The following is a 15841-nucleotide window of genomic DNA, read 5'->3' as shown; positions in this document are numbered from 1 at the left end:
CTAGAGATAGTAGAAATAATATTTATTAGACAGGTAACACCGAGGTGCGTGTCGAAAGGAGTTTTGTAAGTGAAGCGAAATGTTTAAATGTATGTTAATGTATGCGGGTTTTTGGTTGGAGATCGGTTGAGAATATTGTACAAATGTTCATGCCTTCTCTTAAAGGATTGTGTAGTTTGTAAATTTGTTCTTGATAAAAAAGTCTTTATCTAAAATACCAACTTATGTATTTTCACATCATTTTTTTTTATTTAGCACATACATATAGCCTCTAAACTTCTCATAGGTGAAAAATATTTGTATCGGTTTAAATTGCTGATATAGTCAATTGCATCAATGTTTTTACTCTTTGGCTTTTTTATCATAATTAATAATAATCATTTTAACTGTCAGATAAGTTAATCAAAACATATGCAGGTGATATGAAACTGGCTTTTCAGGAGTAGAGCGCTACAAAAGTAAATATGTATGTATGTATGATTAACATGTAGTACTTTATATATGGATTGATATTATCGTAACATATGATCTAATATTTAGTTATGTATGTCCATATAATAAACAAGTAGTGGGCGATTTGCGTCATTTACCTATTCATTGTAATGCATTGCATTCCGCCTTATGATAATGTGTTAAGACGAGGCTCCCTAACATAATTTCTGGCACTGAGAGACCGGTTACGATTCTAGACGCTAACACAGCCGTAATAAAGTTGAATATCGCGTGCGCTCTTTGATCGCGTTCGAGCTCGAAAAGTAAGTCTCAATTCTTATTTCGTTTATAACTAACTAGCGACCCGCCCTGGCTTCGCACGGGTGCAATGCTGATACTAAATACACTACAGAAAAATTGTGAACGTTGTATAGGTATAAAAATATAGCGGCCCGCTCCGGCCTCCGGCATCGCACGGGTATAAAATACATAGCCGGGCGGCCGCAAACGCTACGTCCTGCAATTTTTAAATCTGTAATATCTTCGAAAATATTCACTTAAATCATACGGTGTAAAGGGCCATATAGATCTATATTAAATGAACAATGTATCCATGGTATTTAATTGGTTAAGGATTAATGCTGTATTGGTTAAAATCGCTTCGAAAATTAGCCATTATTTGTCGTAAAAAGTAAATGACAAAAAAAAGTTATTGTGGGTTATCCATAAGAGATAGACATATACCATCGCGGACTTTTCTGTAGACCTTTTCAATGTGTATAATACTTAGTACATTATTTTGATAAAACTCGTAGGGTTCAGCCTGCGTTTGCAATGTAAGCGGAATAAATGTAATTTTTTACGACATCACATTAGAAACCTCAAAAATAACAGTACTTCTCCACTACTTAATGGATCTTATTATACATATAAACCTTCCTCTTGAATCACTCTATCTATTAAAAAAAACCGCATCAAAATCCGTTGCGTAGTTTCAAAGATTTAAGCGTACAAAGGGACATAGGGACATAGGGACAGGGAAAGCGACTTTGTTTTATACTATGTAGTGATGAAGTAATAATTGATCTAGAGAAAAAATATCTTGTGATTCAACAGTAAACTCTATTTTCTTACTGTTAACATTTATTTAAGACATAAAGTCCAAGTAAATCTTAAAAAAATGTAATAATCCTTAAAAAGGCATAATTTTTGAATAAAAAATGAATCGAGCGAAAATGTTACAATTACGTTACTGTCTTGTACATCGAAAGAAAAACACCCCATAAATCATATATATACTAAAGTTTCATTTTGATTGTATGTTTTCCTGTTTCAAAATATTAATGCAAATTCACATAAAATTTAGGGAGCCTCCCCTAGCTTAAATGAGAATATTATATCATGGCATGATTAATTAAACATGCATTGGCATACTTAATAGGTTGTTTGATTACTTGCATATTATATAGTTCATAATTTATATTGGATAATGTTTGAAAGGAAGTTCCGCAATATTTTGGGTTCCTCTACCGTTACCGCATCCTCAAAAATGAAAATAAAAAAATCCTCTTCCGCTATCGCTTCCTCAAAATTTAGAGGAAATTTATGAGGATGCTGATCCGATCGGAGTCGGACTCTACTAACGAACAAGAGTAGAGTCTTACCGCCATATTTATATCTGCGCCTAACACTTATCTCTAAACATAATAATATAACATTTTCTCTAATACTCAGAAGAAACATATTTTACCAAATAATATTTGTCAAAAGTGATTTTAAATTAAAAAACAAACAAGTTGTTTATGCTTACATAATAATATCTAAGTACCAGTTAGGTAGTTTTTTTTTGTTGAAATCGCCTAATGTCGCTTCTGGCACTGATATAGATTAGGTTTTTTCTGTGGGTTTTTTCGAGTAATAGATATGCATAAACAAAAGCTCATCTGAGTCCGGCTCGTGACTTCGTAAATTCGCTATTGGGCGAGCTAACCTAAAACAATAAACATCAATATGTAGAGACAGGAAAATGGCTTTTGTTTTAATTTTTAATTTTAAAAGTTTTTGTTTTTTAATTTTGATTATAATTTCCTATCATCCTCATCCTCATCCGCTTCCTCTTCCGCTTCCTCATCCGCATCCTCTTCCTCAAAAAAATATCCTCTTTCTCATCCGCATCCTCTAAATTTGTGTGTGAAAATTCCTCTTCCTCCTCCTCTTCCTCATAATCACTTCCTCAACAACCCAATTTGAAATTGACGAATTAAATACGGATAGACTTGTCAATTTTGATAAGGTAACTGTGAATAAGATGATTAATCTCGTACGATTTTATCTTCGTCTAAATATGGTCACCCAGTTTGTCATCGTATGAGGGTTATCTTTAGATAAATATGTAAGATTTTTTGTTCTAAAAACACGAAGGGTTAGTAGGTTTTTGGTTTAAAAGAAATATCTGGATTTGTGGATAAACAGACATTCCTGTCTCGGTTTATGTTAAAAATAAAAAATAAATAAAAATTGATGAACTGCTTTAACGTAGGTCTAATCTATAAGTTAGACCGTACGATTACCTACCATATTTGCATGTGGTACATATTTATATAAATTTAAAATATTTCTAAATTGGAAACAAATATCTAACTGACCAAATAACAAATAAATTAACAGCGAACAATTATTATCTGTAACTAATCATGCATAATTTACTATAGATTTGAATATACATACTCGCATTAAACGTAAAGACAAATTGCAGCCATTTTAACTGAATATAGTATAATGATAATTTGGAAAATCCAAAAGTGCACGCCTCATAATTTTTTTTTAATAAATATTTATTAATTATTATTTTTGTTTATTTAATAACAATTAAACCACATCGAATCAGACCCTGAAAAATGAAAGGGTTCTATTCCTGAGCATACTCAAGCGTAAGAGAAAAAAAAAGACTCGATTAGTAAAGTATTTCGGTCGCTATCGTGTTAACAAGAAAAAGGATCCGCACATACAGACACACGGACGTCCAAGACAGAACTTTTTTAAACTGTTTTTTAACTAGTTTAAATAACAAAAATGACATCAAAAATATCATGAACGTTAAAAATAGTGTTTTTTCTTAATATGTGTGTGTATGTATTATCTTACAAGTGCAATGTATGATACATAAAGACATTTTAAGTTTGAAAAATCAGATGTTTTGCGCGAAGTGACAGTAGTACCCACCTCAACGCTTCGCTTATGAGGCGTGCAATATTTCCTCTTCATACATTCGTGAAACTGGCGCTAAATTATTATGCAAATATCGTGAATAAAGGCGTATAATTAAGTCGTGTGGTGTATTTGTTCTCGAGGTTTCCTCGTACGTGATCGTGGAACTAAGTCAGGTCCCTTGTTAATTTGTTAAGGACTGACAAATAAGCGTAGATGTTTGAATGTGTTTCGTACTGCAGCTTTATGCTAAATATTTGCACAAATTAAGCATTTGAGCAAATTCCCTTGTATGCATTGAAAATGAAGACAAGGGATGTTTGACTTATGAGTTAAAAACACCGCTTTAGATTCTAATAAAATGCGTGGAGACTGGAGATTATTAAAATATCGTATCCTGCAGGCTGATGATTAGTCAACTAAAAGCACGTGGCAAAAAGTAAACTAAATATAAACTGCATTGTTCTTAAAAATAAACATTCCATTATCCACACTTTATCGCCCTTTTGCTCGCCCTGGGCCTACTATGGTAGAACCGAGATAAAAGCTTTATGATTTTAAAGCTCTATGACGTTTATTTTTTGTTTAATTTAATTTTATAGATATATTGTATAGATATCGCCTAATTTATTATTAATTTCTGTGAATGTAGTGTTCATCTGTAATTGTTGTGTATATAATAAGTTATAAATCCTATTGTTACTGTTTAACGCGAAAGATACGTATGTAACAACTGTTGATGAACCTTTTTAGTAAATAAATAAATAAACGATGATCGACTAATATTTAATATTGATTTAATCGATTAAGCAGTTTTCCGTTTATCCATCACAATCAATTTACCCAACCTCCTTATTATTAATGAACATTAAAACATTACAATAGAACGTTGATTTTATAACACGTAATCCAACGAGTCAGTAGGTATATGCTGCGTAGTCATGTAGGCGCATATTTAAAGCTGTCCCGTGCCATTCAAGTAATGATATAACTTAATATATTCGCATACCAGTCCAGGAATGGCGCTTGTCATCTAATGGACTACATGATTTGTATAAATAAAACGCTGGGTATTTTCCGTTCATATTGGATTAGCTGTAAGGTTGATTGATGTTAACTGTAGTAGAGAACGCTGTAGATATAAGCAAAAATATATAAAATAATTATTTGAGAATACAAAGTTCAGTGAATTTTGTATCAGAAATAATAAAAAATATTCAATGATCGAAATCACTTAGTGTAAAAATCTGCAATAGGTAAATGCTTAATATTTTTAGAAGTCAAGATTTTGTGAGAATTTATATTTGCATCAAGTAATTAATAAATGTGTAATTGTTATTAATCACAATTTGTGAATGTTAAAATATTAAATGAACAACACAATCTTCTAACGTTATTATTACGTGGCCACCGCGCCATTGACCGATATTGCACGCCTCATAAGCGAAGCGTTGAGGTGGGTACTACTGTCACTTCGCGCAAAACATCTGATTTTTCAAACTTAAAATGTCTTTATGTATCATACATTGCACTTGTAAGATAATACATACACACACATATTAAGAAAAAACACTATTTTTAACATTCATGATATTTTTGATGTCATTTTTGTTATTTAAACTAGTTAAAAAACAGTTTAAAAAAGTTCTGTCTTGGACGTCCGTGTGTCTGTATGTGCGGATCCTTTTTCTTGTTAACACGATAGCGACCGAAATACTTTACTAATCGAGTGTTTTTTTTTCTCTTACGCTTGAGTATGCTCAGGAATAGAACCCTTTCATTTTTCAGGGTCTGATTCGATGTGGTTTAATTGTTATTAAATAAACAAAAATAATAATTAATAAATAATTATTAAAAAAAATTATGAGGCGTGCACTTTTGGATTTTCCAAATTATTTTAAATTTATTGTTCGTGTTGCATTTCCTAAAATTATACGTACACTAAATTATACAATATATTTTATTTTGTAACGGTACATTACTTTTAGTTTACCAGATGTCAGCGGAATTGAGTTGTAGCCTGTATGTGCGTATGTGGTAATTGGGATCGTTGGTTAATCAGGTTAATCAAGATGATTAAGAAATTGGGAATAGTTTTGTAAACTAAGTTGTTTATTTTATTAAATACTAGCTGTGCCGCGCGGTTTCACCCGCGTGGCTCTGCTTGCGGTCTTAGCGTGATTATATAGCCTATATTACTCGTGGATAATGTAGCTTTCGAATGGTGAAAGAATTTTTAAAATCGGTCCAGTAGTTTATGAGCCTATTCATTACAATCAAACAAACAAACAAAGTTTTCCTCTTTATAATATTAGTGTAGACTTACATATGATTTCATGTGTAATATTTTCTAACAAACATATGTTTTATTTTATGCCTCGAAGAAGCCACGAATGCCATGCCATGTCTATTGCCTTGTTTATTTTATGTTCGTGTATCGCGTTTAGTTTATCCTAAATTCTAACACTTATTGTAAAGGGAATAAATGTGTGTATTTGTCATTTTATTTAGTCAATACGAATCAAGTAATCCTCTACTGTTCTTTATATGACAATCCTGCATATAATGCTATTTCAAACTTACAGAAACACTTAAATTTTATCTATCTGCACCAATTCACTAATTGGTTACCCGTCACATCGCATATGACGAAAACTTTCAAAAGCGTGTGACTTTTGTTAAACAAATTTTATCAATCACTATGTAGTCGTAATATGAACGTAACAACCTAAGGTAACAACCATATAACAACTGATGTAATTGCCATTTCGACATAAGCTACCGTCTGACTGCTAATTGCTCTCACGTTGTTATGGCCATTTTATAATCTCACTAATACATTTTTATCAAATGTAATACAAGTTACATGGGTCGTTGTGAGTGTGATGGACGGCGTTGTATAATTCTGTTGAAAATTTTGTGGTTCACAAATGCATGCATAGTTATTAACTTATTAAATAAGACCTCATTTTCATGATGATAATCATTTTTTGTTAAGAGGATTCCAAGTATTTCATTTATTAAATATTATAATACCCAGAGTTTTAGCTATGAATGAATATGCCTTTTTTCAAGTGATAAAATCTAGTCTTGAAGACCACGCATGGTCCCCGGGGAAGAAGCATTGGGTTCACAGACATATTATATTAAGTCTTGATACATGTCTGTGAGTGGGTTCCTACGAGCTGCTCAATTATTTAGTAGATAACAAGGGTTATCTGCTAAATAATTGAGCATCGATGCCCACGTAACAATCCACCAAATACAAATAATTAGGTAACTCGATGTCAAGTAAGAATTACATAACAAACTAATAATTTCGAGCTTAACTCCATTTGCCTCATTTCAAATGTTTTTCAAAACTCGCAAAACGACTAGTCATTTAAATATCAACTCTATGCTGATCTGACACGGTTCAAAATACACTGCAGATGAATTCAGGAAAGGATTTTGGTAGTGTACCATTAGTTCACTAGTCACTACGTAACTTCCTTGAATGCGGTCTGAATGCTCTTCAGTTTGAAGACAGTCGTGAGTTCGTAATGCCTGTGAAATTTGTATTGCCTTGATATTTTAAGGCAATTTACCTGGTCATTAACAAATAAAACTTTAGCCTCGTCATTTGAAAATATGTGCAACTTATTTATATTTTACAGAGTTCATAAAAGTGGTTATTATTATTTATTATATGCCTTAAGGAAAAATAAAACTAGAAGTAATAATTTTGTGGGAAAATGGAGAGTTATTCCATTATGGACTAACCGTGTTGAATTTAAAAAGTGATATTTTAATGTAAACAAATGTTGTGGTTACCCTTTTAGACTATAAATTCATTATCTTCATTTAACCACACGATTCACTTTCCACTTTACAAAATTGTTATCTTCTGTGTTGTTATGGAAAATATCTTGATCATAGAATATAATAAGCATTTATCGTAGGTCCTTCGTAGGTAATAAGCATTTATCGTAGATCCTTCGTAGGCATCGTAGGCATCTTCAGAATCCTTAAATTAAACTTAATACATTTTATTTATATTAAAAACTAGCGGTCCGCCCCGGCTTCGCCCGTGGTACATAATTACGTTTTCTCTACATAAGAACCATCCTCGTACTTCAAGGAATATAATAAAAAAAGAATTATCGAAATCGGTTCAGTCGTTCTCGAGTTATGCGCTTACCAACACATTTTGCGATTCATTTTTATATATAAGATTAATAATAATTTAACCCAAAATCAAAATTTCAATTTTTAATTGGTATACCATGACAGTCACAGGAGTTCTAACTAACTCAGTTGTATTCCTTATAAAGTAACAGAAATGAGGACCTTGTGGAAATATAGTCAAGTATTATTGAAATAAGTCTATATTATTCAGTTTCTATATTCAATGAAGCGACATTCAGTTAATCTGGGCAACTAACCTTCGTCTAGATTACGGCTATTTCAATAATAAATTTGCGGAACAAACAGTCTATTATTGCTTGATTGAATACTTGTTCCGGACGTCACGGTACTTACGATTTACTCAATGTGAATTGTAAAGAATTTTCAAGTTTATGTTATTACTTATTACGAAATGGCGTTCGTATTTGCGTGTGTGTTTCTTGTTTTATGTACGTATTTATTATGTACATTGTCCATTGACTTATCTATTAAAAATTGAGATATCTTTGTAGAAGGAGAGTATGTAACAATACAATATGCATGAATAAGAAAATGTTAAATGCTTATCTCTATTCTTTGTTAAGTAATATTATACAATAGAAAATTTTTACGCAAAATTGGGATTAGGAGCAGACTTCCAGAATTAACTTGGGAAAGTTCTAACAAAAATAAAACTTTTAGGTTAAGAAATAAGTTACATAACGAGAGACAGTCGCGTTATAATATTCTTAAGTGCAGCCAAGCTGAACACATAAATCATTACATTTCATAAATCCCATTATGAAATCATAGCTTCCATTTAGATGTCTGCTAAACGCAATATCCTAAACAAATCAAAAACAAGTTTCATTTATAGCGGTCACTATGGTTATTTCGTCAACGAGCACTTCATCACTACATAGTATAAAACAAAGTCGCTTTCCCTGTCCCTATGTCCCTATGTCCCTATGTCCCTTTGTACGCTTAAATCTTTAAAACTACGCAACGGATTTTGATGCGGTTTTTTTTAATAGATAGAGTGATTCAAGAGGAAGGTTTATATGTATAATAACATCCATTAAATAGTGGAGAAGTACTCTTATTTTTGAGGTTTCTAATGTGATGTCGTAAAAAATTACATTTTTTCCGCTTACATTGCTAACGCAGGCTGAACCCTACGAGTTTTATCAAAATAATGTACTAAGTATTATACACATTGAAAAGGTCTATAGAAAAGTCCGCGATGGTATATGTCTATCTCTTATGGATAACCCACAATAACTTTTTTTTGTCATTTACTTTTTACGACAAATAATGGCTAATTTTCGATGCGATTTTAACCAATACAGCATTAATCCTTAACCAATTAAATACCTTGAATACATTGTTCATTTAATATAGATCTATAAGGCCCTTTACACCGTATGATTTAAGTGAATATTTTCGAAGATATTACAGATTTAAAAATTGCGGGACGTAGCGTTTGCGGCGGTAGCGGCCGGCCGCCCGGCTATCTATTTTATACCCGTACGAAGTCGGAGCGGGCCGCTATGTTCTTATATACAACGTTCACAGTTTTTCTGTAGTGTATTTAGTATCAGCATTGCACCCGTGCGAAGCCGGGGCGGGTCGCTAGTCCTATATAAAATACAAGCTGTCTCGGCAAACGCTGTTCTGCCCGTTGATAACACACGTTATCTATGAACGTTGATATGCACACAAAATTTTATGAAAATCGGTCAGGCCGTTTCAAAGGACTACGACACGAGAATTTTATATATTAGATATTCTGCGCAAAACGTAATTTACGTAACTGGTTCGGAAATTAGACCAAAAAGGTGGTATACAAACAAATTGGTCACAAATGGAGGAAGTGCTTGGGTATGCAGAGCCCATCGGCCGCACTTTCAATGCAAATGGCTCGGTAACTGTACTTAACTGTGATGTCAATTGCCAATTCGGATGTGGACTAAGGAGGGCGAATAAGCAGTTGAAATCAAATGTTTTATTTTGATTATGGAAGTGCTTCTGGAATCTTTCGCATAATACTGTGACGGTTATGCAAAAAGTATTGTTATTCTAGATGATACATTCAGACCTCATACAGGACAGATATAATTTCTGTTTTAAAAATAAACAAAAATTCGATTAATTTTTTCATTTCATTAATATCTATGCATGGCGGAGGAAGTGAGAACTGTGAAGCAAAATATTTGCAATCCACATGGTTGTCTATATTTTGAGTTGCATTTTGATAAGATAAAGTAATACAAAAGAAATTTCTCATAATTTTAGTAATTAATTTCACTTATAAGTTATAATACAATCATGAAACTTTTAAAACCTAATCATAAACAAAACGAAACTACTACCAGTATTACACTAAGAAACTATATAATAACATAACACATGATATCAAAAATACAATTAAATAGTTGATAACGAGCACGCAGACATGTTCCGTGGCTTTCGACTTTCTCGAGTTTAATATTCCTCGTGCGCTTGAACTCGGCTCGAATTAGCACCTGCCTATTTGATTCTGTCACTTTCTGGATAAATATTTAATGTTTGGCTTCTATTTTTAGGCGGCCAAGTGTGGACACAGATAAAAAATGGATTTATGGATAAACCATAACGAAAAGCAATCATTTACTAATTTATGTAACTAATTTGCTAAATTATAACTACTCAGAGGCTATTCATTGTGAAATACTTCAAGACGGAAAGCTGCCTTTGCATATACTGTGTGTTTATAGACCACCAAAGACAAACAAATTGGGATTTGTGAAGAAAATACAACAAACTTTACTTAATAATGTGGAAACAGGCTATTATATTATATGTTTTCATTTACAATGTTTTGACTGCTTTATGTTCTAAATATACATGTCTGTGTTCTAAATGCTATAATGGCTGCCAATGTAGGACAAGTCATGGTTTCGACCATAGGTACTGACTAACTTCCACAATCGATATACAATACACCATAATTGATTTGATATGCAATTATATAAAACGTCTTTCATTTCCTCTTTTTTATATAAAATTTCAAATTATTGGTTTTACTTCTTCTTGTATTTTTTCCTACATTAATAAGGTTTTCATTCTAACTTAATTATTCTTTACAGATACTGCAATGTCGAACTACGTAGCAACAAATCTTCAGCGGAGTAACAGTTTATCTTGGCGGTCAATTAACACTGAATGCGTAAGTTACTTTGTAGATCATCTATAAGGCTTCATTTAATTCCGATTGATTAAAGATACCCCGCTAAGTAATAGATTGTTCTATCATCTACTTAAGTTCTTAAGCCGCTTCGGTCAAGGACCAATTATAAGGCTTTACAAGGTTAAGTAGAAAGATCCTTCTACTCAGTTTGAGTTATGAAACAGAAAATAGGTGGATACTGCTTTAAAATGGGTATTTTTCTTGTTGACACTAAAAAGAAATATAGTCTTGTCTGGTAGAAATTACAATAAATTCGATTAGATTATAATGAGTTTACTTACCTTTACAGAACTCAGGACAAGCCTGTAAAGGGTATCTTCTTGTCTCATGGAAAATACTTGCGCCCTTCATGGATTTAGCTTATCATTGCGTAAATTATCACATAGCAACTACCCAACCTCTTTTTTTCTACAAGTCGTTAAAACAAAACAATTATTAAAAAAAGTACCAAACCAGCGTTACTTGAACCGCACCTGTGACCAATTGTTACAGCCATTTAGCTCGTGAACTTTGCGCAACCCATAGCGGTCAAGGTGGCGAGCTAGAAGCTAGGTGACCAGGCTTTTGGCTTTTGTAGGACTGAAAATTAATTTTAATTGCTTACAATTATGTGTCTACATTCTTTGGTCGTTTGCCTTAATTATAATTGTTAGCAATCTTGTGGAAAGTATTAAAATTTAAAATTGTTATTAAGATCATCTTCAATTTTGCAAGTTTTTGCATATTTAAGAATATACGTACAACAGACAATGATAAGATGTCAATTTTCCACAAAAATAAGTATGTTAGGGGCTACATCGGGCCATGTAAAGGCAACCGTGGAATATTATCACTTACCTACATGAACGCCGCGCCGCGGCCTTTGCAGCTGAGAACACATGATAGGCTGCATATAAATATTAATCTTAAAAATAAGACTTGAAATTTCCAATACGATCAAATAGAAATAAAAGTTGAGACGAGTTTCAAATTCTAACAAAATTGTGGAAACCCATTGTACAAAACAATTATAATCATACTGTATGTTTGTATCCAATTTTATGCGATGGTTTAACCTACATATACCTACGATGCAATGCATTTCGAACATTTGTTACCAAACGAAGCGTGAATGTTATTTTATATTTTGTTTTCTGAATTTAATTTTTATTGTTTTGCCCTAAATACCTACAATGCAGATTACTCAATAACATTCTTATATTTTACAATAATATTTACAAACATTACGTTAAATCTATACTAATCTATACTACGTTAGTTTGTTTGTTTGAACGCGCTAATCTCAGAACCTACCGGTCCCATTTGAAAAATTCTTTCGGTGTTAGATAGCTCATTTATCGAGGAAGGCTAGGCTATAATATATAATTACGCTAAGACCAATAGCTAGTACTATATAATATTATCTGTGGTTATGCTGCGTTTACAATTTACATTTTCAACTTTAAGATTATTTTGGTTTATAAATGGACGATTTCTCAATTTATGAATGTTATTAAACTCGTTAGTTGTTACGAAAATCAAACCCAAACATTGATTCATTTCAATTAAGCTTATTTTTAAAAGTAATTTTCTTTTATTTTTACAACGATCGACATGCTAAGTCGACATGTCTCGATTATTGATATTAATCCCAATATTACCTAATTTAAGTCGAGTATAAAATAAAAGACAATAGAAAAAGAAAATAATTGGATATTGAATATAGATTTCTAGTAAATTATGAAATTTTGCAATAATACTTGTCTAGCGAGTGACCAAGTTAACGCTTACCTACTTTTATTTTGCCAGTCAATTAAAAGTAATTGATGCGGTTTTACTTTGGTTTTACTTTCTATCAGAAAGTCACGTTTTTCTTCAATTTGATTTACTGTCACGTCTGTCAGATTGGTCTAAGATCCGAACATAAGGCGAAATTCAACGGCGTGATAATAGAATGAGACCAATTTTATAATTAATTTAGTCTATTAAAAAATGTATTAAAAATGGGTTGACTGGGAAAATCCTGGACAGGACATTTTTAATGAATTAAATTTTTTTTATTTATTTTTATTTTTTATTAATTGCAGTTTCGAGATAATAAAACAATTTTGTAATAAAACAGTGCTGACATAATTTTTTTTTTCATCATCCTATCAAGTGAAAGTAACTGGTACCGACATACCTGTTTATACCTGCCAACCTAGCCGTTTGTCCCGGTAAATATTAGAAAACTATGACTGCACATTCTGTAGGTTTCATACTTTAAGTCTATTATATATTTTTTTTTATTATCTTGATACTGCAATTAATTAAAAAAAAAATGTTTTTTTTTAAATTCATTAAAAATGTCCTGTCCAGGATTTTCCCAGTCAACCCATTTTTAATACATTTTTTAATAGACTAAATTAATTATAAAATTGGTCTCATTCTATTATCACGCCGTTGAATTTCGCCTTATGTTCGGATCTTAGACCAGATGAGATAGTTTTGTTTTATGATCTAGCTTTTCCTTGATTTTCACTAGTTTCTACATGAAATATTAATCGACTGACGACTAGTAGGTATAACTGGCATCTCTGTGATCTTATTGCCAGTTTTTCATAATACATATGTGGATCTCTAGTCTGCTAAATGTTATATAGGACAAGTATAGATGCATTGATAAGAACTAGAGTTATTGATTTCTAATTAACTAGGTATCTAATATAATATTGAGACGTTAAGCCTTGATAATCGATTATTATTAAGCATTGAACAGATGCTTTTGCACGCCTCATAAGCGAAGCGTTGAGGTGGGTACTACTGTCACTTCGCGCAAAACATCTGATTTTTCAAACTTAAAATGTCTTTATGTATCATACATTGCACTTGTAAGATAAAACATACACACACATATTAAGAAAAAACACTATTTTTAACGTTCATGATATTTTTGATGTCATTTTTGTTATTTAAACTAGTTAAGAAACAGTTTAAAAAAGTTCTGTCTTGGACGTCCGTGTGTCTGTATGTGCGGATCCTTTTTCTTGTTAACACGATAGCGACCGAAATACTTTACTAATCGAGTCTTTTTTTTTCTCTTACGCTTGAGTATGCTCAGGAATAGAACCCTTTCATTTTTCAGGGTCTGATTCGATGTGGTTTAATTGTTATTAAATAAACAAAAATAATAATTAATAAATATTTATTAAAAAAAAATTATGAGGCGTGCACTTTTGGATTTTCCAAATTATTGTTTTCTTTCGAGCAATATACTGTTTTTACCAATTAATAGAAATTTATTACTAAGGATTTTAGGAAAGTTTCATATAACACTTCATATAATCTATCTAGATTTTCAAATCCACACCTGTACCTGATACAGTAAGTATATTGCAAAATATACATTAACCTTCACAGAAATTTTCATAATGATTCTTTAGCCTACCCTATTGTTCTTCACACAGTTCAACAAATGTCCCAAAGGCAATTATTTCAGCTTAATATTCTCAAAACTAACCAAGCCATGTCTCGGCTCCATTCCCCGAGGTGTCAAGGCACGCAGACAATTAAAGGAAACTGTGAATGGAAGGAAATTGCAGATGTCAACAGCATTGTCGGTTGTTACTGTTCTGTTGAATTTGTGAAACCACTTCGTTTAATGGCGTTAATTTTGGCAAGATAATGGTTTACATTTTACAAGGTCTTTGGTTTTGGGGTTCTCGTTGTCTTTGTCATACTTAGATATTTCTCTAAGATATTTTCAATGAAAGGTTAGCTGCGTCTCGAAAACCGAATACTCCAAAGTTTAGAAAAGCTAACGTTGTGTATTTCAGTTATGCATTTGATTAGATGTTACATGATATATTTTTTTAAACATATTTTGCAGTTTATCCATGAAATATTCATATTTTTCACTGTTCCTTGGTTTCAACAACAGTTAAAAGTGACGAAAAATAAAAACCATGCATGAATATGGCATGAATCCTGTACCAAAACAAGCCTTGAACAAACTCAAGGGACAAGTTTTTCCTGCAGTTACATCTGAGTTCATTTGAGGTTAATTTTCAAGCTTCGGTATTGAGGAAAAAATCTCATGTTTGCGTTGTATCTTTTGTCTTATCTTAAACACTTTGATGAAGGAATATTTGCTGTACAATTAGTGAAAAATGTTTATTATATGAATGATGGTTAAATATTTACGAAAAAAGGCTTTATGATATATCATATCTATACATATAATAAAATCGTAGGAAAGTCAAAACTGTACATTGAATATTTTTTTAAAAGAATACATAATCCATGATCTATAATCGATATAGAAGCCAAAAATATAGTTTTTAGAATTTTTGTCTGTTTGTCTGTTTGTCTGTTTGTCTGTTTGTCTGTATGTTTGACCGAGCTAATCTCGAAAAGTACTGCATAGATTTACTTCAAATTTTGCATGAATATTCCTAAGAGGTCGGGTGAGGATAGTTTAAACATATTATCATGATATCACCTTCGGGGGAGGAGCTGTGAGCCTTTATTTTTCTTACATATTCCGTGTACTACGACAGCGTACAATCTAAAGACTCATGTTTAAATGTTGGTTTCGAGTAAGCCATGCTATTATCTAGCTTTACAAAATAAAAACTATGTCATTTACGTAATTTGGGCAGAGAAACAGTTAAATGAATCTTAGCAGTATAAAGACAAATTTGAAACAGCGCCATCTATGAAGTGTTAGAAAAATCAAACACACGTTAACTATTGGAAATTAATAATCAAATGACGCATATATAAATGTTGTTTGACAATATCTAGATTGACACTATAAAAATTATGCCATTTAAGTAACTTGGGAAGAGAAACATAGTTTAAAGAATG

The 15841-nt window shown here is 31.9% G+C and overlaps 1 protein-coding gene across 1 annotated transcript in view; it reads left to right on the top strand.

Annotated features, from left to right (window-relative positions):
• Nucleotides 1–10914: 10914 nt before the first annotated feature.
• The window catches only part of conu (Rho GTPase-activating protein conundrum), a 76722-nt gene continuing 71795 nt past the window's right edge, over nucleotides 10915–15841 (top strand). Inside the window, exon 1 of the mRNA XM_089695999.1 lies at nucleotides 10915–10993. Within this exon, the coding sequence (XP_089552125.1) occupies nucleotides 10922–10993 (72 nt within the window). The 5' untranslated portion in view covers nucleotides 10915–10921. The remainder of the gene's footprint in view (nucleotides 10994–15841) is intronic.

The sequence above is a fragment of the Colias philodice genome, chromosome 6 (assembly GCF_061535455.1).
Source record: "Colias philodice isolate Cphi_HAF_F1 chromosome 6, ilColPhil1 Martin Lab GWU primary, whole genome shotgun sequence".
Taxonomy (NCBI): Eukaryota; Metazoa; Arthropoda; class Insecta; order Lepidoptera; family Pieridae; genus Colias; species Colias philodice.
Note: the sequence above shows the minus strand (reverse complement) of the source record. Positions and strands in the feature narration are given on the sequence as shown.